This window comes from Rattus norvegicus, chromosome 2 (genome assembly GCF_021556685.1).
Source record: "Rattus norvegicus strain SHRSP/BbbUtx chromosome 2, alternate assembly SHRSP_T2T, whole genome shotgun sequence".
Taxonomy (NCBI): Eukaryota; Metazoa; Chordata; class Mammalia; order Rodentia; family Muridae; genus Rattus; species Rattus norvegicus.
The window spans coordinates 214,045,546-214,070,571 of record NC_141535.1 but is presented as its reverse complement, the minus strand read 5'-3'; the positions used below and the strand labels follow the sequence as shown (position 1 = coordinate 214,070,571).

General features: G+C 41.2%; 1 protein-coding gene across 5 annotated transcripts in view; it reads left to right on the top strand.

The window, feature by feature from the left end:
• Positions 1 to 25,026, top strand: part of Ndst3 (N-deacetylase and N-sulfotransferase 3) — a 181,956-nt gene that overhangs the window by 3,825 nt on the left and 153,105 nt on the right. For 4 of the 5 annotated variants that reach the window (XR_015661593.1, XM_087620543.1, XM_087620552.1 and 1 more), the window contains exon 2: positions 9,701 to 10,837. Coding sequence is in view for 4 of the 5 variants with exons in the window: in XM_087620543.1 (XP_087476669.1) it covers positions 9,857 to 10,837 (981 nt within the window). In the remaining variant the exon portion in view is untranslated. 5 annotated transcript variants of the gene reach the window in all.

Below are 25,026 nucleotides of genomic sequence, written 5' to 3'. Positions count from 1 at the left end.
GCCCACAGAGAAAGAGGAGATATTTAATCTGACTTCCTTGTGGGTGAATGGCTAGAGTAGCACCAAGGGACCAGCACCTACACCCTAGTCAGAATTCCCTATCATCTTCTCTAGTCTTCAGTTTCCTACTTTGAACTCCTTTTCTCTCTGATTGACTCTCTTCCCCCCTTCTGATTTGTGTAATCTTCCTAAAACCTAACCCACAGTCATACAGACAACTATGAGATACAGCCAAACCATATCTTGTGGGAAAGTCACAGGTAACACTTTCTGTTTCTCGGGGTGTGACGAACAGATTAAAGTCTTAATGCTGAATTGTGCGTATCATTAGGCGCGTATCCTAGCTCAGCCTACAGCACGATAGGCAGGCATTCCAACACTTCAGGCTTACGGGCAGACACAACAGGCAGCAAACAGCAATGGAATAGTTTTCTTCTCTGCCTTGCTAAGTGACATAACACTGAAGGCAACGAACTAACCACAATCTTCCCTTCATGACTTCTAAATACAAAGATGGGACATTAAGGTAGTCATTTTCTTTTTAATTTACTATACCAGGCTAATGGCCCCAACTGTGGCTTTCCTCCCATCCATTTTTAAAGCCCCTGTTCCAGAGACAGAGCATGTTCTCGGGAATGCTTTACAGAAATCAGTTTCCTGTGTGCCTGCCACAGGAGGGTTCAATTAACATGACACAATTTCACACATTCTTTCCCAGAGAAAAAAGAATGCTCTTTGTCAATTTTTAATACTGCTAAATTACTTTTAGCATAGTCAAGAAAAGTATTTGAAGGCACCAAATGCATTTTCGAACGCTTGTGTCTAATGAATTTGAGAAAGGTGACTGTTCAGACTCCCATGTCTTTCAACTGGGTCGATGATGGTGGATGTCAATGCAAAGGAGAAGAGCTTACCTTGGCAAACCTATTCTTCTTGCAGATAGGACCTTGGATAGAGCCTTACAAATTGTTTGTATATATACGGTTCCTTCCTATATGTGTGGAATGGCTTGTGATGCCAAAAGCAACTGCCCCTTTACTTTCTCTTAATAAAAAAAATTATTAGATGATGGCTGTTTTCTTGGTGGAATCTTTTTTTAACAAGATCTATCCAAAGAGACCAAAGAGACTTTAGCCGTACCAAAACTCGGCAGAACTTCAGAATGTGAAAAATAGAATCCAAGTAAGACCCAGTGAGAGTTGCATTCTCTCCATACTGATTTATGGCTCTGGTCAAGATGGTCACTGCTGCTCAATGTCTATATTATTGACCTGACTGTTTGAGGCCAGTGTGATTGATGGTTTGACTTGAGTTTGTCCTAGTTTGTGAATGAGCTGCTATTTATAAAATTGAGTGTGGGCCCCTTTTCTCACAGTGAACAAGCATTCAGTGGGATGTGCCTCTATTAAGTGCTGTTTTCGTAGTCACTGAGAACAAAGCAAGCCATGCAAGTCCTCACAGATGCCTTAACATCTATGGAGAAACACTACGCAGAAGATCACTAGACTAGAAGACGTAGGATTGCCACAGAAAACGTACAGGGTGATAGGATGATGATTTTATCAGGGAGGCCTTGCAGACGAAAGATTGACAGTTGACCTCTGTGAGTGGAGACATTTATACTTAGAATTAAAATACAGCAGATGAAATGGAAAAAAAAGTTGCAGAAATAAGTAATACCACATAAAAAGACACAAAGACAAGGAGATGGGGACATGGTCTCTTTGGGAGAGTGAGAGAAAATCCGCTTTACTGGAAATGGCCACACCATCTGATTGGGTCAGAGTAGAATGGTAACCATGACGGTCTTGACGGCCCTCTGTAGGAATTTATATTTTAATCCATAAGTTTTAAGCAGCCTCTGATAAAACGCTAGCTCTAACCCAAGTTCTTCAGTGCCACATCAAAGAATGGCAGTGGGGATTGTTAACGTCTGTGCCAGGTTCTATGTGTAATGGTTTCATGCATAATTATTTATGTAATATCTCATGGATGAGGAGAGATGTGAGGAGAGATGAATAGAGTGAATGTGGAGAAATGGAATTGGGAAGATGTGGATTCATTTATATACGTTGGATGAAAGACTGTCAGGGATGAACCAGCAGTGCAGCGTGAAGACCACTTCAGGCTGCTGTGAAGCAACCTGGCATTTTAATGGGAAACTTCTTAAGAGTGTGTGCTTATGGGGATATGAGAAAGCACCATGTTGTAAGGGGAGATAAGATCCTTAAGACATGAAGTAAACAACACTAGAATGTTTCAGGAAGCCCCTGAAATTGACCAGATTCACTAGGACCCCCTCTCTCTCAAGTTTATATATATAAAAGTCTTCAGAGAGTCACTCTCAGAGAAGACAAGCTTCAGAGAACTCTTTTAAATAAGCCCAGCCTCTTAGAATAAGCAGAGACCAGGAAAACTGTCTAGAAAAACCAAAGGTGAGCTGAGCTGCCTGGAAGAATCTTAGACAAACTGAGTGACCTAAAGTGTACATTCTAGAACCTGTTGAGCTGACCTCGAGCTGTGCAGTGCGATCTACGCTGCCAGCCTCGCTGATGTGTTAAACGTTCTGGGTGGGCTTTGGTGATGCAGCTGTCTTTGAGTCATTTCTGTTCCTGTAAGGAACCCCTCACCCATACTCCTCTAAGTAACCTAGTAAAATTCATCGGTCCACCAAGTAGGACTTGGATGGTATATACTGTGTCATCAGTTTCCTATCTGGGGTGAGTAGACACTTGTTCATGTCTCCCCAGGAAAAGACATCATACAACATAGAAGATCACAAATTCAATATTGAGGTAGTTGAGTTTGCTTCCCAATGGTTCCCTGCAGGCCAAGTGGCTGCACGGTTGATGTGCCTTGTTGTTGCTCTCTGATCAAGTTGATAGTTGATCTGAAGAACTAGGGCTTAAGCATATGGATGTCTGGGATTTACATAAGCCTTTGGAATTTACTGGAGAGTAGATGATAATAAAATCTATGGAATATGTGATTCCTGCAGAAGCCATGAATCTGGTATTGGGATGCCTCTGATGGAGATGTCTCCTTTGCTTGGAAGCCCTTGTGACTGACTCTCTAGCAGGTGTCATCTGTGCACTACACAACTCCACTCAAGGCAAAATTTTATGCACACACACACACACACACACACACACACAGACACACAATGCTCAGTGTATTTTCATTACCAGGTATGTCTCTTGTGGTTGGTTCTATACCAATCTCTGTAATAATTAAAGCAGGATGATTTTGTTTATTCGTTCTCTGTGTGTCCGATGCTATTCCAAGAGAGTTTAATGATTTTTACTGCAGCTTCTTAACTCATAGTCGATGACACCATACGGGACTGAGGAAACAATGTGGGGTTGCAAAAAAATCAACAATAGTAAGAGGTTTCTAAATGTTCAGGTTAGCTCATAGTCAAACATGTGATAAAGCTGAGGTATATCTAGCTAGTGGTGCTAGCCCAGGCTGTATCACGAAGCTTCAGGGTAACCTTGGCTCTGAACAAGCAGCAGACAGTACCAGCAGGGCCCATAGAAACGAAGCTTGCTGGAAATGCTTCCACTCAAGTTCGAGAGCAGACACACAAAGTTTTTCACTTAAATACAATGTTTAATTTTAGAAAACGGAATAAATATTTTTCTGCCCATATTCCTTAGCATGTAACCATAACTGAATATTCCTTTGTATTTTATTATTTTATAACGTTGGATTTTTTTTAAAAAATTGCTGTTTGAGTCACTTCACCTTCATGAAAAAAAAGTAGTTAAATTAATTTTAGCTTGAGAATAGAACATAATTTCCAACAATTTCTGAAATAGCTCTAAGCACACCTCTGTTATTTTGTTGCTATGTATTTATGCAAAGCAGTGTTCTCAGCATTGATGATCATAAAAAATCAAAGTATTAATCCACGATGGAAAGCTGAAAATGCTGTACATCCCGCAGCATCAAACATTACACGATGCTTAGCTCTTTGTATAAAAATAAATGAGCACATCAATCTCACTAGTATGCAAATTTCCTTTGATCTTTAACAAACGATAAAATTATGTCTGTATACTTTTTACATATCACAGAAATGTTTTTTAATTACCTTATGATTTCTCATCAATAAATACCGGATTTGTTTATCTACTTCATATACCTATATGCCCAGGATCACATAATGAGATCGCTTGAATGAGAAAGGTTATGAGAGAAAAAGTTTAAGAAGTCTTATTTAATCCCATCATCATTCAAAACCCTAGGGATAGAGTGCCTGGGAGAGGTATAGCTCTCTGCCTCGATAGTCCCAGTAGCTGGAGACTGTGGTCAGTCTAGCTGTGTGGTACATATACACAGTGGAATTTTTTCCAGCTGTTATGGAAAAAATGAACATTTCAAGGACAGGACCGGAACGCATCGTGTTAAGTGATAGAACAGCCAAGGCTCAGAAAGACGGAGAGTGTGTGCTCTCTCCCATAGGTAGGTTCTAAGCTTTCTTAGGTAACTATATGGATGGAGGTGGGACGAAGTGTGAGTAATGGTCAGAAACACCCATGAGACCGAAGAAGATGAGCCGTGAAGGGAAGACAGTAGAACAAAGGTCAGGAGAAATACCAGGGACAAAGGAGTACAGCAGGAATGGGTGGATGAAGTGGGTAGATATTGGAGGGCTGGGGCACGGTCATCAAACTAAATGAAATAAACATGAAAAGGCCATGTGAAAACTTGTTGCATTGTAAGTTCATTTTAAAAATGAACAGGAAAGATTGAAAACGAACTCTAGGATGTAGCAATCATGATACCACTGCTTCCGGGTGAGCAGGTAAACAGTGTCTCCCTCTCGTCCTTTTCCTACACACGCCCCTAGCAAGGGAAGGAAGATGATGCTGCTGTGGTCTCTTTGGTTCATCAGGAACCAGCTGGGACATCAAGGGCCAGCTGCTCAGCCTAGGGAGCCTGAGCACTGGTCTGCACAGGCCAATGGCTCTTAATGCCTGTGAGGCTCCTGGTCCTCCTCCCTCCGTGCCACTTCCTTCAGCGTAGCCTGTGGGAGATCCTGTAAAAGGGCCCTCTTTCCTGTACCTGTGTATATTCACAATGCTGCCTACGAAATTCATTTCTTCAAACTTAATACATGTATTTTTATGTAATTCATCCTTTCCTCATCCTAAAATGACTGGGAAGCCATAAATTATGCAGTGCTGCTGGAGACCCAGACATGCTGGCCAAGGTGTTTGTTCCTCCCTCGTTAACATAGAGCCCCTGAATAGGAAATGCCTATAATTTTTAAATGTATTTGTGAGAGCAGTAAAATAATAATAATAATAATAATAATAATAATAATAATAATACAGCATCGTTGCATAAAGTGTTTACCTGGTGGTGTTGTTTTTTAAGAAGTTTTCTGTGAAAAATTATTAGAGATAACAAGAACCCTTTGTCCTTGGGAATGTCTAATGTGGAACAGACCCACTGAGCAAATAGTTCTGCTAACAATATTTTAGCAAGACTCACAACGAAGGTTCCTGTGGGGATGATCTGACCCAAAAGGGGGAAAAGATAGAGCTGGGGTTTTACTGATGAACTGGGTTCGTGTAGCTTGTGGGGATGTCAGTGGCTATTTCAAATGTCTGTCTTGAGTCAACTACTTTATACAGCCGTTCCTCTGCCTGCCTGGCTGCCTCTGAAATTGATACCTTTTCAGAGTGCCTAAGCTATGCGCTTCTATTACCTACTGACACCTTTGGCTTTTAATCCTCAAGTCCACTGCTCCTCGACTCCAACTACAACTTCTGCTTTCCTCACAAGAGTTTCAATTCCATTCTCCCTGATAGCCGCCATAGTCTCGAATCATAGTGCTTCCCATGGAATCACTGCCAGCAGCCCTTAGCTGCCTGACCCTGACTCTCTAAGATCTTTACTCTGTTCTATTTAGCACGGATAGTTGGTCTTTTCACTCCGGTGTAGTCACTGCGTCTAAGTTAGGATTTTACTGCTGTGAAGAGACACCGTGACCACAGCAACTCTTATAAAAGAAAGCATTTATTTGGGGCTGGCTTACAGCTCAGAGGGTTATCCCATTATATCATCATATTGGGAAATATCAGTACATGCAGCAGACATGGTGCTGATGTAGCTGAGAATTCTAGGTCTGCATCCACAGGCAGCAGAAAGTGACACTAGACCTGGCTTTAATTTCTGAGATCCCAAAGCCCACCCCTAGTGACATACCCACTCCAACAAAGCCACACCTACTCCAACAGTACCACACCTCCTAATAGTGCCATCCCCAATAGCCTCTGATGGTCGTTTTTATCCAAACCACCATAGACTTCCACCCTAATTGCTTGTGCACCCTATCTTGCTTGACCTGTTCAAATATGTCTAATTCTATTTCTGAATTGAAAGACATTCATTAATTAGCTGTAGCTTTCAAACTAAGTTGTAGTTCCAATTTTATCCCAGTATGTTGTGTCATATAATTAGCTTATTCTTGCTCTTGAAAAGCTACATTATCATCATTAAATTTCTCAGCCTAACCAGAGATTTTCCTGACATGACCTCCCCAGCCTCAGATTGATGCCATCGCCCCTGTGCTGGGTGTTCCTTAGGTACTGTGGCTCTTGGGAACTGTCACTGACTTTCCCACATCTTATTAATAGGGCAGTGTTGGCTGTTTCCTATCATAAATCATAACTTACCATGCGTGACATGGTCTTAGTTATTGTTTCGCAGGTCTTGTTGTCAGAGAAGCCATCTTTATAGATCTCTGAATAGTTTCTAATTTGAGTTCAGCATTGACTACAGCACTAATCTCCAATTCATTTTTCAGTAATTACCTTATAGCTGATTGCAGAGCGATTTCTGTGTGTGTGTGTGTGTGTGTGTGTGTGAGAGAGAGAGAGAGAGAGAGAGAGAGAGAGAGAGAGGGAGAAGATTTATGTCTACCATGCATTATTATGTTGGATTTATCACATGCCTGCCAGGGTGTTATGGTTACATTTGCTCTACATTCAATAAGGCAGACATCGGATCCAGCAATTTTTAGCAACCATAATCATTAATAGTCATGGGTAACCTTAAAAGATGCATTATGGCATTAGCATAAAGTAGAAGTGTCTAATAAACCTACGGCATAATGAGCCATTGAATTCAATAAATTCTACCAACAGGCCCCAAGCTTATTCTGTGCTGGGCACAGGAGTGCAATGATAGATAAATGAGGCTTTAATTCTCCTTTTTTCGAGCTTCATCCCAACAAGGACCGTGATTTACAATAAAATTTTAATTATTGTGGTGGCAAACGCGAGGGAGAGGACTTTTTTTATGAACATGTGTTAACTGCTGTGCCCTCGCATGTTTGAAAAATCCAAAAATTTGACAGGAGAACTGTGTGGCCAAGTTGGTTTCCAGGGCTTCCCTGTCCTAGGGGTGCCCCATCCATGACCAACTCAGAAGCTGAGTCTGTGACTTTGCCCACATCATGTCCTGAGAGAGGCAGGAAGGCAAGTTCACCCTGACATTTTCACCACTAGAAGAAAAAGCAAAGAACAGTAAGAAGCTGTTTATGAGTCTACAGTGAGACAGAAGTTAGCCATGGGCAAATGAGGCATTTATTTTTAGAAGATTCCCATCGAAGGTAGGCACGCTAGTTAATGCTTACGGTCTCAGCAGTGGAGAGGCTGCAGCAGGAGGATTTAGAGTTTGTGTTCCAGAACAACCTGGCCACACGTTGAGATTCTGTCTTTAAAAATTAATAACAGTAACGGTTTACAGAAAACAGAAGAACTATGATGTGTCTGTGTTAAGCTAATATACAATAGGACAACTTTTGATATCTGATATCTGAAGGAAATTTGGGGTATTTATGGAAAAGGAATGACTTTGGCATTTTATGTCTAGTAAATCCAGGGGCACAGGGCCCTGTTGTCAAGCTTCAGGACCTGCCAGTCCCTGTCATTCACATCAGCAATGTGTACTTCGTTATCTTTTGAATATTTTTATCTTATTTTTCTACTTTTCATTCCTGGCATTTACCCAATAATGTGCCTACTTGTAAATTTATAATGTTTTCTAATTCAAATTTTCTATTCAAATTTACAACATTCAGCTTCTGCACGAGTCTTCTCCTCTGGACGTTTTGCACTCTCCCCTACTGACCATGGTCTCTTTCCTCTCCCATCTCGTTATAGACATTGACCTCTAATCCATAATCATATGTTAGGAATATAGTCACCGTCTCCTCCTCAGAATTTAGAAGCTTTTAAAAAACATGTAATACTTCAAACAAGTATATTTTAAGTTGAAAAACAGCTACCTCATAAATATTTGTATGAATGACAAGGATACCCTAAGTATCTAGGTTATGAAGAGCAATATGTAATTTATAGGATAACTATAAATATCTTGTGCTTGCATTCCAAGATGTGTTATTCACAAAGATATATATCTTCATATATATAGTAAACATATCCTATTCAAATTCTGATTTGCTGCTTATTTCATAAATAAATATTACAGAATTTTAACCCTGTGATTTATTTTGGCTTCATCGTTCTATCTGAAAATTACAGAATATTGTAATTAAGAAACACGCAACCAGCCTTAAATGCATTGTAACCATCAAAATCAGAATTTCCCACCATGGCTTGACCCATGGCCATCTGTGAGCCCAGCATGAAGACAATGACAAGAATTCCCTTAAGCTTTTTGCCTTCCTCCTGGAGTGCCAGGACCTTAAGATCCTACCAACATGTGCCCTCAAAACACCTATGCTCCCCCATTTATTTTTCAACGTGAATTTTCAGAGGTTACTAAGACTTGAAACTATTTGCACACAGAGCATCTTTTGTGGCATCATAGCAGTTTTCATTACATTTTTATCGTATGCTTATAGTACTCTTGAGGTGAGAAAACAGAAACTGATCTCAGTGAAGCAGCTGGGCAGGGATGCTGTGTCGCTGCAAACTGCCTCATCCAGACCTGAAGGAGCCCAGAAAACTTTTCACTCTTCACAGTCATTTCTCCATATAATATAAAGTATTTTAAAGTTGTAACCTAAAATAATCAACTGCATCGTGGGCCATCTTTGCATGTAGAAAGGACTTTCCCAGTGAAAGCAACTACTGTAGGATAATTTCTCTAATGAATCATCAGGGTACAGTGACAAATTTCATCACATTGAGAAATTTTTGGAAAAGAAAAAGACCACTGACGTAACTTGGGCAGGTAATGAGATCCGTCCACATTTTGTAAGCCCATGGGGCAGTAATTCAGCATTCAGGGCAGTTTGAATGCGCACGCAAGACATGTGTCTGCATGACAGGAGCGTCCAGCTCGGCTACTGACAAAAGTTGATGCAAAGCTTGGTGAATTCAGGTCCATGTCAGTCCAATCACTTGCTCTCTTAGGGACAGTGACTCTGTATTGAGTGGAGCCCTCTTCCTCATTCCACCTCTCACATGGTCTCCATATGAAGAAAGCAAGGATTCCTAGTGTAACTTACGCCAACTGATCTAATAACGATCTGTCGTGGAAGGTAGCCGCCACATAGGTTAGGGGGATGTTGGCCAGGAAACTGGGAAAGGGAATAACAATTGAAATGTAAATAAGAAATACCCAAATTAATAAAGATGGAGGGGAAAAAAAAGAACTCACTCATTTCGACGCCAAAGACATCTTACACCCTGTCCTATTTTGTTCTATTTTTCAGACTGTGTTTCCTGTGAGTCCAGATATGCGATCCAGATGTGCTGCAATGGTGACATAAACTGTTGACTGAGACTAGGAGCGTGCCTGAAACGCCATCCTTCCTCCTATTTTTTTTTAATGGTGCTTCTATTGGAATAGTCAACGAAGTGCATCCAACATGAGTTTTATCATGAAACCTCACAGACACTTTCAAAGAACACTGATTCTGCTTGCCACCTTTTGTATGGTGAGCATCGTTATTTCTGCTTACTACCTGTACAGCGGCTACAAACAGGAAAGTGAAGTCTCTGGGCGGGCTTCGGTAGTGGACTGTGGTGACCTCCAGCACATACCATCCAGGCTGATGGAAGCGAAGAGGACAATGATTTCTGATGCTTCAAGGACAGACCCCACAGTCCTAGTGTTTGTGGAAAGCCAGTACTCATCTCTTGGTCAAGACATCATTATGATGCTAGAATCCATCCGGTTCCATTATCACACAGAAATCGCTCCTGGAAAAGGCGATCTTCCAGCGCTTACAGACAATGTGAAAGGCAAATACATTCTCATTATATATGAGAATATTCTAAAGTATATAAACATGGACTCTTGGAATAGAAGCCTCTTAGATAAATACTGTATAGAGTATGGTGTGGGTATCATTGGATTCCACAAAACCAATGAGAAAACCCTTCAGAGCTTTCAATCCCAGGGCTTCCCCTTTTCCATAAGTGGAAACCTGGCAGTAAAAGATTGCTGTATTAATCCTCACTCCCCTCTCCTTCGTGTGACCAAATCATCCAAGCTTGACAGAGGTTCTTTACCTGGAGCTGACTGGACAGTTTTTCAGATTAATCACTCCACCTACCAGCCAGTAATATTTGCCAAAGTTAAGACTCCAGAAAACCTTTCTCCTCCCATCTCTAAACATGCATTTTATGCCACTATCATACATGACCTGGGGCTTCATGACGGGATCCAGCGAGTTCTTTTTGGCAACAACTTGAACTTTTGGCTGCACAAGCTCATTTTCATAGATGCCCTCTCCTTCTTGTCAGGGAAAAGACTGACACTGTCCTTGGACAGGTACATCCTTGTGGACATTGACGACATATTTGTGGGGAAGGAGGGCACAAGGATGAACACCAATGATGTGAAGGTAAGGCCCTCTTATCTCAGAGTTTCTCAGTTGGTGGCATCCCTGAGATAGGAACACTTCTGTCTTCTGGAGGACAGGGTTTTCCCCAGATATTGGACTTCTGTTGGATGGAGAGAATCTTGGATAAAGTAGGGTAACTGGTTACTCTTGTCATACATCACCTAAGTTTCTAAGACACTTCTATCTGAATCGGGGGAAAATGGCAATTGTACAAAAATATCGAGTGCAGCGAGATCCAGATCTATGTGGATATATGACTGCAAAATAGAAATAAGTTTGACTTAGTTGCCTTCTAGAAACTATCCACTTAGAAAACAAAGACCTCCTTCAAATACGAAGTCAGTGGATTTTGAGAAATTTCAGATCACAAGGAGCAAATTCAGATAGTTTTGAAAGCCTGGCATGAGGTTCATTTTTTTAGCCAAGGAAAACAATAACCTGACCACAGAGATAGATTTGTTCACACGGAAACATAAGGGCTTAGCTTCTCTGTGGAACATGTCTGGCACTTGTGATGTCACCATAATGTGCTGTATATAAATTGTATCTATTTCTCACCACGTATAACTACTGGCATTCATAAAAGAGGAGTATGTAACTCTAGTGGAATCTATTGTGTTACATGGACAACTAGTTATTTAACAATATCTGCCTTCATGTTACTTTTCCACTTAAAAACAGAACTCTGTCTTTGTTACTTTGTTATGTTGATTTGTCTCAAAAAGGAGAGGCTTTGGATACATACTTTTTATTCATTATTATTTAGTTCTGTTAGAATATCTAGAACTAAAGCAGTTATCAGAAATATTATTTTGAGGAGATATCTCTGTAGGTAAATGCAAGCGACCTGAGGCAGAAGAGATCTGGGTCCTGCAAGTCGGCCTATAACTTCCGTACATGTGCACATTCAGACATAAGAACAAAATAATGTATAGAATTTTGTATAAAAAGATCATCTAGACAGTCGCATCATTTTCGGCCACTAAGTTTCTAACAAATAATATTAATGTGTATCACAATATTCAAGAATCATATCAATGTCAGAGGAATGCTTGGTACTGCAGGAGAGTGTGAAAACCGAGAAAGGAGACACCTTCCACATTATTGGGTGTGGCTTCTAATTAGTTAATCAATTATATTCATTAAATTATGTTTAAATACACATTAAAGTCTTGCAGTTTACTTTTGAGAGTATAGGTAAATTAAAACCAAATTGATAGATTAAGCATGCATTGTTATATATTTATAGACTAAAGTAGGGTTTAATTCTCTATTCTCCATTTCCAATAACTGTGATAAAAATGTTACATATATACATATATATGTATATATGAATGATATAAAGCTTTTTTTAAACTGGGAAAACTGTACTGTTAAGGCATTTTTTAAACGGTACCAAGTAAACTGTGTTCCAATACAACCTTCTGTATTACCTGATATCAGAACAAAGTACTTTTTTCTTTTTGAATAAAGTACTTTTTGATCTGGCATGGTGCTGTGTGCCTATAAGCACAACACTCCAGAAAAATGGAGCAAGAAGATCACAAATTAGAGGCCAGCCTGAGCTATCCAGACAGACTGTGTTTCCAAAAACTACCCTTGTTCTTTATGGGTAATTCACATTTTAGGTACACTGAGCATATTAAAGAGAAATAAATGTAGCATGTGTACTTTATGGGTTCATTGTAGTTACAGGGGACTACATTTGCTAAACTCCCTAAATGTTTTTTAAAATATGTTTCAGACTATTGAGTTTTAAACTGCTTCTAAATTGCATATGTTTCAAAATACTAACTCATTGCAGATAGTTAGGCAAAATACATAAGCATTTACTCATTTATTCATGTATTAGCTACTGTTCTTGTGACTGTGGTAAAGTGTCCAACAGAAGCACTCAAATAAGGAGAGAAAAGATCATTTTGCCTCACATTGTGAGAGCCAAATTCATCATGGGATGGCATAGCATGAAGTCTAAGGGAGCAGCAGGTCACAGTCTATCCACAATCAGGAAGTGGAGAAACATGAATGTTGGTCAGATGATCAGATGGCATTGTCCATGTTGTTTAGTCTTGGACAGTTTATGGAATGGTGACATTTACATTTAGAGTGAGTTGTCCCATCTCAGTGAATACAATCTAGAACCTTTCTCACAGACACGCCCAGAGGTTTGTCTCATGGGTAAGTCTAGATGCTGTCAAGTTGAAAATCAGTATTAACCGCGATGACAATTCTGTGTACATATTCTTTTAGATTTTAGGCAGGTACAAAGTTAAGCACTTTGGAAGATTGTCTATCTGTACAGCACTTGGTGTGCTCATGTCACTTCAAATACCAGACGTACAAATACAATGACAAAGTTGATGGAGCAGGGTTACGGGGAGGATAAGTAGTATCCCAGTCAGGGTTTCTATTGCTATGAGGAAATACCATTGTCAAAAGCAATTTGGAAAGAAGGGGGCTTGTTTCACCTTATAACTTGTAGTATAGCATCCAGAAAAGAAGTCCCAGCAGGCACCTGAGAGCAGGAACTGATCCAGAAGCCATGAAAGAGTGCTGCCCACTGGCTTCTTTCTAATGCTTGCTCAGCCTGCTTTTTTTTTTATTAACTTGAGTATTTCTTATATACATTTCGAGTGTTAGTCCCTTTCCCGGTTTCCGGGCAAACATCCCCCTCCCCCCTCCCCTTCTTTATGGATGTTCCCCTCTCAACCCTCCCCCCATTGCCGCCCTCCCCCCAACAATCTAGTTCACTGGGGGTTCAGTCTTAGCAGGACCCAGGGCTTCCCCTTCCACTGGTGCTCTTACTAGGATATTCATTGCTACCTATGGGGTCAGAGTCCAGGGTCAGTCCATGTATAGTCTTTAGGTAGTGGCTTAGTCCCTGGAAGCTCTGGTTGCTTGACATTGTTGTACATATGGGGTCTCGAGCCCCTTCAAGCTCTTCCAGTTCTTTCTCTGATTCCTTCAACGGGGGTCCTATTCTCAGTTCAGTGGTTTGCTGCTGGCATTCGCCTCTGTATTTGCTGTATTCTGGCTGTGTCTCTCAGGAGAGATCTACATCCGGCTCCTGTCGGCCTGCACTTCTTTGCTTCATCCATCTTGTCTAATTGGGTGGCTGTATATGTATGGGCCACCTGTGGGGCAGGCTCTGAATGGGTGTTCCTTCAGTCTCTGTTTTAATCTTTGCCTCTCTATTCCCTGCCAAGGGTATTCTTGTTCCCCTTTTAAAGAAGGAGTGAAGCATTCACATTTTGATGATCCGTCTTGAGTTTCATTTGTTCTAGGCATCTAGGGTAATTCAAGCATTTGGGCTAATAGCCACTTATCAATGAGTGCATACCATGTATGTCTTTCTGTGATTGGGTTAGCTCACTCAGGATGATATTTTCCAGTTCCAACCATTTGCCTACGAATTTCATAAACTCGTTGTTTTGATAGCTGAGTAATATTCCATTGTGTAGATATACCACATTTTCTGTATCCATTCCTCTGTTGAAGGGCATCTGGGTTCTTTCCAGCTTCTGGCTATTATAAATAAGGCTGTGATGAACATAGTGGAGCACGTGTCTTTTTTGTATGTTGGGGCATCTTTTGGGTATATACCCAAGAGAGGTATAGCTGGATCCTCAGGCAGTTCAATGTCCAATTTTCTGAGGAACCTCCAGACTGATTTCCAGAATGGTTGTACCAGTCTGCAATCCCACCAACAATGGAGGAGTGTTCCTCTTTCTCCACATCCTCGCCAGCATCTGCTGTCACCTGAGTTTTTGATCTTAGCCATTCTCACTGGTGTGAGGTGAAATCTCAGGGTTGTTTTGATTTGCATTTCCCTTATGACTAAACATGTTGAACATTTCTTTAGGTGTTTCTCAGCCATTCGGCATTCCTCAGCTGTGAATTCTTTGTTTAGCTCTGAACCCCATTTTTAATAGGGTTATTTGTCTCCCTGCGGTCTAACTTCTTGAGTTCTTTGTATATTTTGGATATAAGGCCTCTATCTGTTGTAGGATTGGTAAAGATCTTTTCCCAATCTGTTGGTTGCCATTTTGTCCTAACCACAGTGTCCTTTGCCTTACAGAAGCTTTGCAGTTTTATGAGATCCCATTTGTCGATTCTTGATCTTAGAGCATAAGCCATTGGTGTTTTGTTCAGGAAAATTTTTCCAGTGCCCATGTGTTCCAGATGCTGCCCTAGTTTTTCTTCTATTAGTTTGAGTGTATCTGGTTTGATGTGGAGGTCCTTGATCCACTTGAACTTAAGCTTTGTACAGGGTGATAAGCATGGATCGATCTGCATTCTTCTACATGTTGACCTCCAGTTGAACCAGCATCATTTGCTGAAAATGCTATCTTTTTTCCTTTGGATGGTTTTGGCTCCTTTGTCAAAAATCAAGTGCCCATAGGTGTGTGGGTTCATTTCTGGGTCTTCAATTCTGTTCCATTGGTCTATCTGTCTGTCTCTGTACCAATACCATGCAGTTTTTATCACTATTGCTCTGTAATACTGCTTGAGTTCAGGGATAGTGATTCCCCCTGAAGTCCTTTTATTGTTGAGGATAGTTTTAGCTATCCTGGGTTTTTTGTTATTCCAGATGAATTTGCAAATTGTTCTGTCTAACTCTTTGAAGAATTGGATTGGTATTTTGATGGTGATTGCATTGAATCTGTAGATCGCTTTTGGTAAAATGGCCATTTTTACTATATTAATCCTGCCAATCCATGAGCATGGGAGATCTTTCCATCTTCTGAGGTCTTCTTCAATTTCTTTCTTCAGATTATACAGATCTTTTACTTGCTTGGTTAAAGTCACACCGAGGTGTTTTATATTATTTGGGTCTATTATGTAGGGTGTCGTTTCCCTAATTTATTTCTCGGCTTGTTTCTCTTTTGTGTAGAGGAAGGCAACTGATTTATTTGAGTTAATTTTATACCCAGCCACTTTGCTGAAGTTGTTTATCAGCTTTAGTAGTTCTCTGGTGGAACTTTTGGGATCACTTAAATATACTATCATATCATCTGCAAATAGTGCTATTTTGACTTCTTCTTTTCCGATCTGTATCCCCTTGACCTCCTTTTGTTGTCTGATTGCTCTGGCTAGAACTTCAAGAACTATATTGAATAAGTAAGGAAAGAGTGGGCAGCCTTGTCTAGTCCCTGATTTTAGTGGGATTGCTTCAAGTTTCTCTCCATTTAGTTTAATGTTAGCAACTGGTTTGCTGTATATGTCAGCCTGCTTTTTTACAGAACCCGGGACCACCCCCCTGCCCAGGAGTGGTACCACCCATAACAGGCTGAACCCTCCAATGTCAATCACAGCTAAGATAAGGTATTGCAGATTTGCTTCAGGACATTATTGTGGAAGCATTTTGTAAATTGAGAGTTTCTCTTCCCAGATAACTCTAACTTTTGTTAAGTTGAGAATAAACTTGCCAAGACAAGCAGATAGATCACTCGCCATATGGTAAGGGGAAGGAGCCAGTATGGTCCTGTGTAAAACTTGCCATGCAAACCACAATAGTGCAGCACCGTTCTCTAGAAACTAGTAAATGTCCAGGAAAAGCCAGAAGGCAAAACCAGAATGTTGCCGTGGCACTAATTCAAACAAAGATGGAAATTTCCTGAAACTAGGAAATAGGAATGAGAGTGGAGACATGAGAGTGACTTAAAAGTTATCCAGACAATACCAAACAACACAGTGATAGATGGAGATGAAAGATTATGATCAGGAACGGCATTTGAATTTTTATCATTAGTGAGCAGTTGTAGGAACAAGCAACAGGACAGGGTAAGAGGGCGATAGAAGGAGCCATTGCAGGCCCTGATGCAAATTTCAGCTTTGTGGAAGTCCATTATCTACGTTGCTTCTTATAGCTGTTGGCATTATTTTGGTGGCAGGTTAGAAGCAGCTATCTGATGCTAACCAAGGCTGTAAATTTCCTAAAGTTATCTTAGAACTACATGTAAGTATTTCAATGAACACACATTCTCCACCTGAGACATAACATTTAGCTCAACTTTACAGTGTTGCTGCTGCCTGGCTAGGTTTTTTTGTTTGTTGTTTGTTTGTTTGGTTGGTTGTTTTATGTTGTTGCAGGTGGTGGTGGTGTGCATTTGCATATTTGCATGCTTGTGTGTGTGTGTGTGTGTGTGTGTGTGTGTGTGTGTGTGTGTGTACTGGCCTATGTCTATGCAGGCAAATTTGGAAGCCAGAAGGTTATTCTAGTTGCCTTCAACTTCCCACCTTATCTTTTGAGACGTGGTCCTTCCTTGAACCTGGCGCTGGCCATCACAGTTAAACTAGCACTTTACCCCACTGAGTGACCTCCCCAGTCCTGCTTGCTGTGGATTTATTTTTGTGCGGTGCCGTTTTGAGTCCTTGAGGAGAGGATGAAAAGTTGACACTGGTGGAGAATGTCTGTTTAATCTCCAGCACTAATGAGGGGTTCTACACATTTCATAGCTCTTCTCACAGCTATTACATCATGCATTTTGAAAATAGCAAGTGCACGTCTCCTGTTATATCTCAGTGTGGTGCTTTATCATTCTGTGACGCCATTTTTCAGTCTCAGTGGTGTTATTTGCCTTTGTGTTTGTCGCCTAACCATAATCGCTGTGCATAATCGCAAATTCCTTTGGCTTCCACTTAGAAACTTAGAGCGGGATACATTGTGTCTTGTTTTCGACTTCCTTGATGTACTTCCTCTGGCTTCTGAGTTGCTCTTGCTCTAGATGTCAATTACTATTGCCCTAACCCAAATGCAAGGCATCTTGGCGGTTTCGCTACCACCAAAGCTTGCTTGTGTTAGCCAGGAGTCTACTGTTTTCTTTGCTAACCATTCTCCTTTTCCTAAAAGAGTGTATGAGTCTACCCCATCCCATTTTAACTCTTTTTTATTATAATTTTATTATTATATTTATTTACATTTCAAATGTCCCCCTTCCCTGCTGTTCTCCATAAGCCCCCCCATCCCATCTCTCTTCCCTTCAACTCTAAGAGGGTGATCACACACACACACACACTCTCTCCCACCTCACTCCTCTAACATCCCCATTCTCTGGGACATCCAGCCTCCACAGAAACAAGTGCAGCCCCTCCCACTGAGTCCAGACACTGTAGTCCTCCACTACCTGTGAAGCAGGGGCCACAGACCAGCCCATGTATATACTGTTTGGTTACTGGCTTAGTCTCAGGGAGCTCTGAGGGGTCTGGTTAGTTGGCACTGTTGATCTTCCTATGGGATTGTAATCCCCTTCAGCGCCTTCAGTCCCTCCCTAACTGTTCCATACGGGTCCTCATGCTCAGTCCAATGGTTGGCTGTAAGGATCTGCAGCAGATGCTGGTGAAGCCTCTCAGAAGACAGCCATGCCAGGCTCCTGCCTGCAAGCACATCTTGGCATCAGCAATAATGTTGGGGTTTGGTTTCTGTGCATGGGATGGATCCCAAGTTGGAGAGGTCTCTGGTTGGCCTTTCCTTCATGTCTGCTCCATTTTTTGTCCCTGCATTTCATTTAGACAGGAACAATTCTGGGTCAAAACTTTTGAGATGGGCGGATGGCCCCATCCCTAAACTGGGAGCCATGTCTCTCTACTGGGGGCAGTCTCTTCAGGTTCCGTCTCCCCACTGTTGACATGTCAGCTAATTCATCCTCATCTCACATCCCTGGTGTCTGGGACTTTCTAGAGGTCCCCCTCCCCGGCCCAGTCCTCCACCCAACACTGCTGCACATTTCTGTTCATTCTCCTGGTCCTCTGAGCTTCTCTCCTGTTTCCTCCCATACCTAATCCTGCCCCCTTTCCTCCCTTCCTCCCCTGTCCCACCCAAATCCCTCCCCCCCTCTGCTTCTGTGATTATTTTGTTCCCCCTTCTAAGTGGGATTGAGGCATCCACACTTGGGCCTTCTTCCTTGTTAAGCTTTATATGGTTTGTGAGTTGTATCATGGGTATTCTGAACTTTTTGGTTAATATCCACTTATCAATGAGTACATACCATGTAGGTCCTTTGGGGTCTGGGTTACCTCACTCAGAATGACCTAGTTCCATCCATTTGCCTGAAAAATTCATTGTGTCCTCATTTTTAATAACCAAATAGTATTTCCATTGTGTAAATATACCACATTTTCTGCATCCATTCCTCTGTTGAGGGACATCCGGGTTGTTTCCAGCTTCTGGCTATTATAAATAAGGCTTCTCTGAACATAGTGGAGCACGTGTCCTTGTGATAGGGTGGAGCATCTTTTGGGTATATGCCCAGGAGTGGTATAGCTGGATCTTCCAGGAGAACTATTCCCAATTTTCTGAGGAACCACCAGATTGATTTCCAGAGTGATTGTACGAGTTTGCAATCCCACCAGTAATGGAGGAGTGTTCCTCCTTCTCCACATCCTTGCCAACTGTTCTGTGCCTGACTTTTTTGTCTTAGCCATTCTGACTGGTGTAAAGTGGAATCTCGGAGTCGTCTTGATTTGCATTTCCCTGAAGACCAAGGATGTTGAACATTTTAATGCTTAGGTTGCATGTTCTGACTACTCCATGAGTGCGTGGGCATGCATGTGTCTGCATTGCTTGTGTGCATGCTTTTGACAGGGGACGACTTACAGAAGCTCGCTCCTTCCACCATGTGGGTCCAGGGAGTTGAGCTAAGGTTGCCATATGTGGAAGCAAGTGCCTTTGTCCACTGAGTTGTCGACTCCCATTTTAATGGAGCCCTCAGTGTAGCATTTATATCATATCTTTTCCTTATTCAGACCACTTCAGCGACTTCTAGTCTCACCCAGAACAGTCAGAGTTCCTACAGTCTTTTATAGTCTCCCTTTATCCTCTTGATCTCACACCCTCCACCTTTTGCCGTTTTGGTGTGACACTTTACTAAAATGCAACCCTCAGGGACAGTATGTCCTTATCTCTTTTCTCAAGGAAGCATCCCCATCACATAAACACATACAAGGATCATTGCGTAGTTGGTGTGTGAATGAGATCTTGGTAACTTCTTCAGAAACCAACAGGTATGATAGAGAAGTGTAAGCTAATATAACTCTGTGTCAAAAATTCAGTGTTCCTTATCTAAGCTGTACCTTTTAGAAACTCCTTCATGAACGGCCTCACTTGGTATCTAATGACTGTCTTTACTTACTCTCGTCCTCTTCCTGAAGTGATAGTGTGGCTGTATTGAAATGTCTATGTAGGATGCAACTTCATGTGTAAAATAGCTTTCCCAAATATAAAAACAAGGATCCCCTGCTAGTCACCTAACATTTGTGGAAGTAAAACTGGCCTCATCCCATTCCCCCAAATTATTTCATAATTGATAAAAAAGTTTGATGACTTGTAACTATTACTAAAAACACATGAAACCACCTGTTCCTTATAAATCTTCCTATTTTGGTGGAATATTTACTTCTGCATATGAAGTGAGATCAGAATACATATAAAAATAAATCATCAATATAATTATCATCTTCAAATCGCCACGGTTCTACTAAATACATAGTTATTTTAATGAAATAAAATGACAGAAATCCCTGTATAATATAACATAGAAAAATTGAGTTTACTTAACAAAGAAAAAATAACTCTATACTTATAATTCACATGTACTTGGTTCATTTTGTCAAATTTGCTTTCACATGGCAAGACGGAAAGTATTCTTATTATGATTAATATTAAAGAGTCATCTGCTATGCAAGGGCATTCCACAAGAATGCATTATAAATGATTTAAAGAGGGCAAAATCCCGTCACAGAATGATCAATAATGTATAAACAGCATTTGGTGGCTGGTTATATGTTTTAAAGATGTCTTTATCTTATTCTTTGAAATTTTTATACATATAAACAATAAATCTTGATCCTAGCCACCCTTCTCTCTCCGTCAAACCCCCCACATCATACAGACACACAGGGAAAGATGGATTCAGAGTGTGCTCTCGGCTGCAGAAGCCCTGTCAGTAGTACCCACTCAGAGCTTCCTCCACCACTTACAATTAAAAATGCTTGAAATTTTTAATAAAAAATTAGCAATATAGAAAACTAGAGAGCTGAGGAAGCCACAAGCATGTATTTTCAGTCCTGAGTGAATGTATATTTCTGACGTGGGTATAGCCATGTCAGTGACACATAGCCTCAGACCCAGAAGAAGATGGTAGAGCCTTCCCTTCTGGTCTGTGTGTGGATGTTGACAATGCGTGTTCGTTTTTTGTTTTGCTGTATAGGAAGTAGCTCTTCACAGAGCAAAGACTAGGTACTTGAACAAAAGAATGTCCTTCCCTTAGTTAGCATGTCAGAAGTTGTTGTCATTTATTTCTCTAACCAAGGGGAGAGCTAGGTTTCTTTACGTTCCAATTACTTTCCCTGTTACTTCACAGACTCTAAGGTAAAAGTGTGTGTTCTTAATTCAATTGTAATTTTTTCTATTAATAGCTTCAGTATTAAACTGATGTTTTAAACTCATAAACGAGGATAAAACTTCATGGAAGTTCTTATGAGTTATGTTTAAGAGACTTGTTGATAGAAAGGGGAAGCCAAGAGAGTCTGTTGGAGATCAGAATCCTCAGCGTCGAGCACTGGGTGCCTGCAGTGTGATCAGTAGAAAGTCAGGTAACCCTGTAACCCATTGCCCAACCTCTGCAGCAGTGGCAACAGAAAGAACAGCATCAACTTCCTTCATGGAAGCTATAAGAGGAGGAATGATCCCGCAAATCTGTGGGCTTTACCCTATAGCCATCTCTATCCCTATCTCTTCTGAGACTGGAGCGTTGAACACACCGTAATATTCATTTATGGGGTTTCAGTTCAGACTACGAGACTCTTTAAATATTACTGAGGGGAGCCCAGCACCAACAGACCAGAGCAGGATGATGAGCTAGTGAACTAGAATGAGCAGAAACTGTCTTGTGGGAATTGAGGTTCCCATCCCCCTCCCCGTAGCGAGCTTTGCCTGATGATGCTAAAGATAGGAGTGCTCAGATGTGCTTGGTCTGCTTGATTTCACCTTGCAAGTCCTAGAATTCCAAAGCACTCCAGTTTCCCAGCAGAACCTATTATATAATGCTGTATGTCTCTGTGTGTCTCCTGCCATTTCTACTCTAGTGTTTCACAAACTTATTTTTGTTCCGAAACACATTTTCTAGGCTCCTTGCTCTTACGAATTCTGTGATCATTCTGCCCAGCCCCCAAGCTTGTAGTGCTTAACTATTCTCCTCTCAACCTGTGCATTTGTATAGAGTACATAGCTAAGGTGGCTGACAGTGGCATGTGACGAACAGCGAAAAGTGGAGTCAGTGCAGTGTCCTATACTAGACCAGACAGCAGCGATTTTCCTGAGACCTGGTCCTGCCGTGCCTGTTAGCCATGACTCATGGACATGCCCCATGTATACCTCATCCCCAGCTCTCATGTCTTAGCCAACTTCTTAGCATGTTTACCTCAGTTTCCTTTTGTGTAAAATAAAAATCACAGTAGCATACATCTCAGCAATATACCTTAGGGTTGAAGTAGTTAAGAGTATATGAAGCACGCATTGTAGTATATGACTTGTGATGCAGTTAAGTTAATTAATGCCTAGTGATATTAGATATTAAGCAAGGGAGACAGACCGTAAGTTCTCTCTTATATTTCGTAGGTTTGTGTTGTGTGTAGATGTGCACAGAGAGATATACAGGTAGAAAAGTGTTCAAGTCTTGAGTAACAAAGAGAAGTCTTAGGGAAAGATATAATTGGGAACTCATCAGAATGTAGATGACATCTAAAGTCCTGGCATCGGATGAAATCTAATGAAAAGACAGTGGAGAAGAAGAAGGGAGGACCAGATACTTACCATTAAAGACACGACCCAGATCTATGGTAACAGAAGAAGCTTGAGATTCTGAATCAAATGTGTTGTTTTCAGGGAATATCCTCTTCTTGCCTTACTTCAGGGAAGTCTCATTTTATGCTCTGGGTCACGGCAGCTGTCCCTTTTGCATTTCACAGGCACACTACCCCATCCAATTTAAGCTATTTGTGGTTAAGACTGGCATACTCTTTGTGTCTATCACAGTTTTACACAGACTCTCCATAAAAAATGGCTGTTGGGACAGTCACTTCAAGAAATAAGAGTTCGGTCCTTTCAGTGGCACCATAAAGTCTAGCAACAAGAGATGTAAATTATTTTTCCTTAGGAAAAATGTTTTAATTAATTAAAGTCATTTTATTGGAGAATATATGTTATCCTTGGTGGGGAAAATATGAATCTAGGCTCATAAAGAACTTGCCTTTTCTGAAACCACATGTGTGTGCTGCACGAGGAAGCAGTCGTCAGACCTGGGCAACTGGTGCTTCAGTCTCAGATCGATGCTACGTAATTCATACACAGCTGCTCACCTCATTTGAAAACATGCTTCCACCTTTAAAACCAGCTGACAATATTATCTACCTCACAAAATTGATGGAGTCCATGTGCCATAAAATAGAACACTCACATGGTAGTCTCCTTACTTCTCCTATGCTAAGATTAACGCGGGTTGATCTGTTCGTCTCGTTACATAGAGCGCAACTGCATCTAGCAAGGTGTGAATTAATTATGAACACACATCCGGAGGAAGGTGTCCTTGTGCTGCCCCAACATTGTGTGAGCATTGCAGGCTTCAGTTATCTAAACCAAGTGGCCTAGCACAGCCTCTCAACCTGCCTTCTTGATGGAGAGATATAAGAACGCGATGTATGACGCTACAGGCAATACAGGGTAGTAGAAGGGATGCACTGTTGTACAGGGAGACACACAAGCTGCCTGCAGTCCTTTAGTGTTGTTGTCAAGTGTTATATGGCACACATAATGTACATGCAGGGAAGCCCATGGGCATGACGTCACCAGGATCATTGATGACCAGCTGTGTGCTGCTACAGTGGTGCAGTTTAGAAATGTTTCCGCTCCACTGTATTATGAAGTCATCATCACATATGTGGCCTGTTGCTTGCCAGAGCCTCACCATATGTTACAAAATTACATATACAGAATTTACCTTATTAAAGTGGTACACCTGAGGAGAGTGTGAACACTGATGGTGTGTGTGAGATCTGCGGATACCTCAGAACACTGCACTAGTCATACGATTTGACTTTACTTTAAATGAAAATATATCACATATAGCTGCCAGGATTTGTTATACGGTTATAGGCTGTTGCTCTTAAATACGCTTAGAAATATACAAATGCAATGACTATTTTAGCTTCACTATTCCTTGCCCCTACCCCAGCCTGAACTGTGTTAAGTGCATTTAAAGGGGACAATGCCTCTTTGCTATACCCATGTTAAAACCATCTGTCTTTGCTTATCAGTGGTTGTCACAACTCATTAACCATGAAGTCCGCCCCACACTGAATTAACCCTTCTTTCTCTACTCAATTTTCCAGATAAAAATTGCCAGTTATAAACCATCCAGTGGGTTTTCTGAAGACAGAGATAGGAAACAATTTCCCTCCGCATTAAACCTCAAAAGAATGTACTAGCTTTTGTGAATCGGTCGCCAATGTTCATTTTAAGCCAAGAGCACACAGATAAATCACACTGAGGACAGCATCCCCGTCTTCAGAAAGTCATTAGGTTTTTGTGGTTTCAAGCAATATGGAGCTTTGCTTGCACATATGTGACTTCCCATCACTCAGTCTCCAGGATGGTGATTTCTCCCACCTACATCCCTGAGCTATTATTTCAGATAGGCCCTTAAGTAAGCAGGATCTTTCCGTGTCTAGGGTTGTTAATGAGCTTCCTTTCATCAGCTAAGACAAGGTGTGAAGTCTGAGAATTCACATGCAGGCTAACAGTCAGTCTGCCACTGTCTCATAGGTCCTGGCAGGGGTCAGAGAGAACAGCAGTACCCGTTACCATAATAGAGTGCCACACAGAGGGCTATGATATAGGAAGAAATGAACCTCTGAACTCTGAGAAGTCAAACGTTTTACAGTGAGCGGCAAGCCGGTAGGACCCTTGAAAGAGCATTGCGAAGTAAAAGCAGTTCCTGCTGCTGCTTACAAAACAAGCAGAGTCTCAGGAGCACAGTGAACGTCATTCAGCAACACTGGAGCCTTTTCTTCTCAGATATGTTTAGTTCTTTAATGTTGCCAACAGCAAGATGGTTCAGCAGGTAAAGACACTGGCCGCTAAACCTTATGACCTGAGTTCGATTCCTGAGATCCATGTGGTGGACTGAGAAACA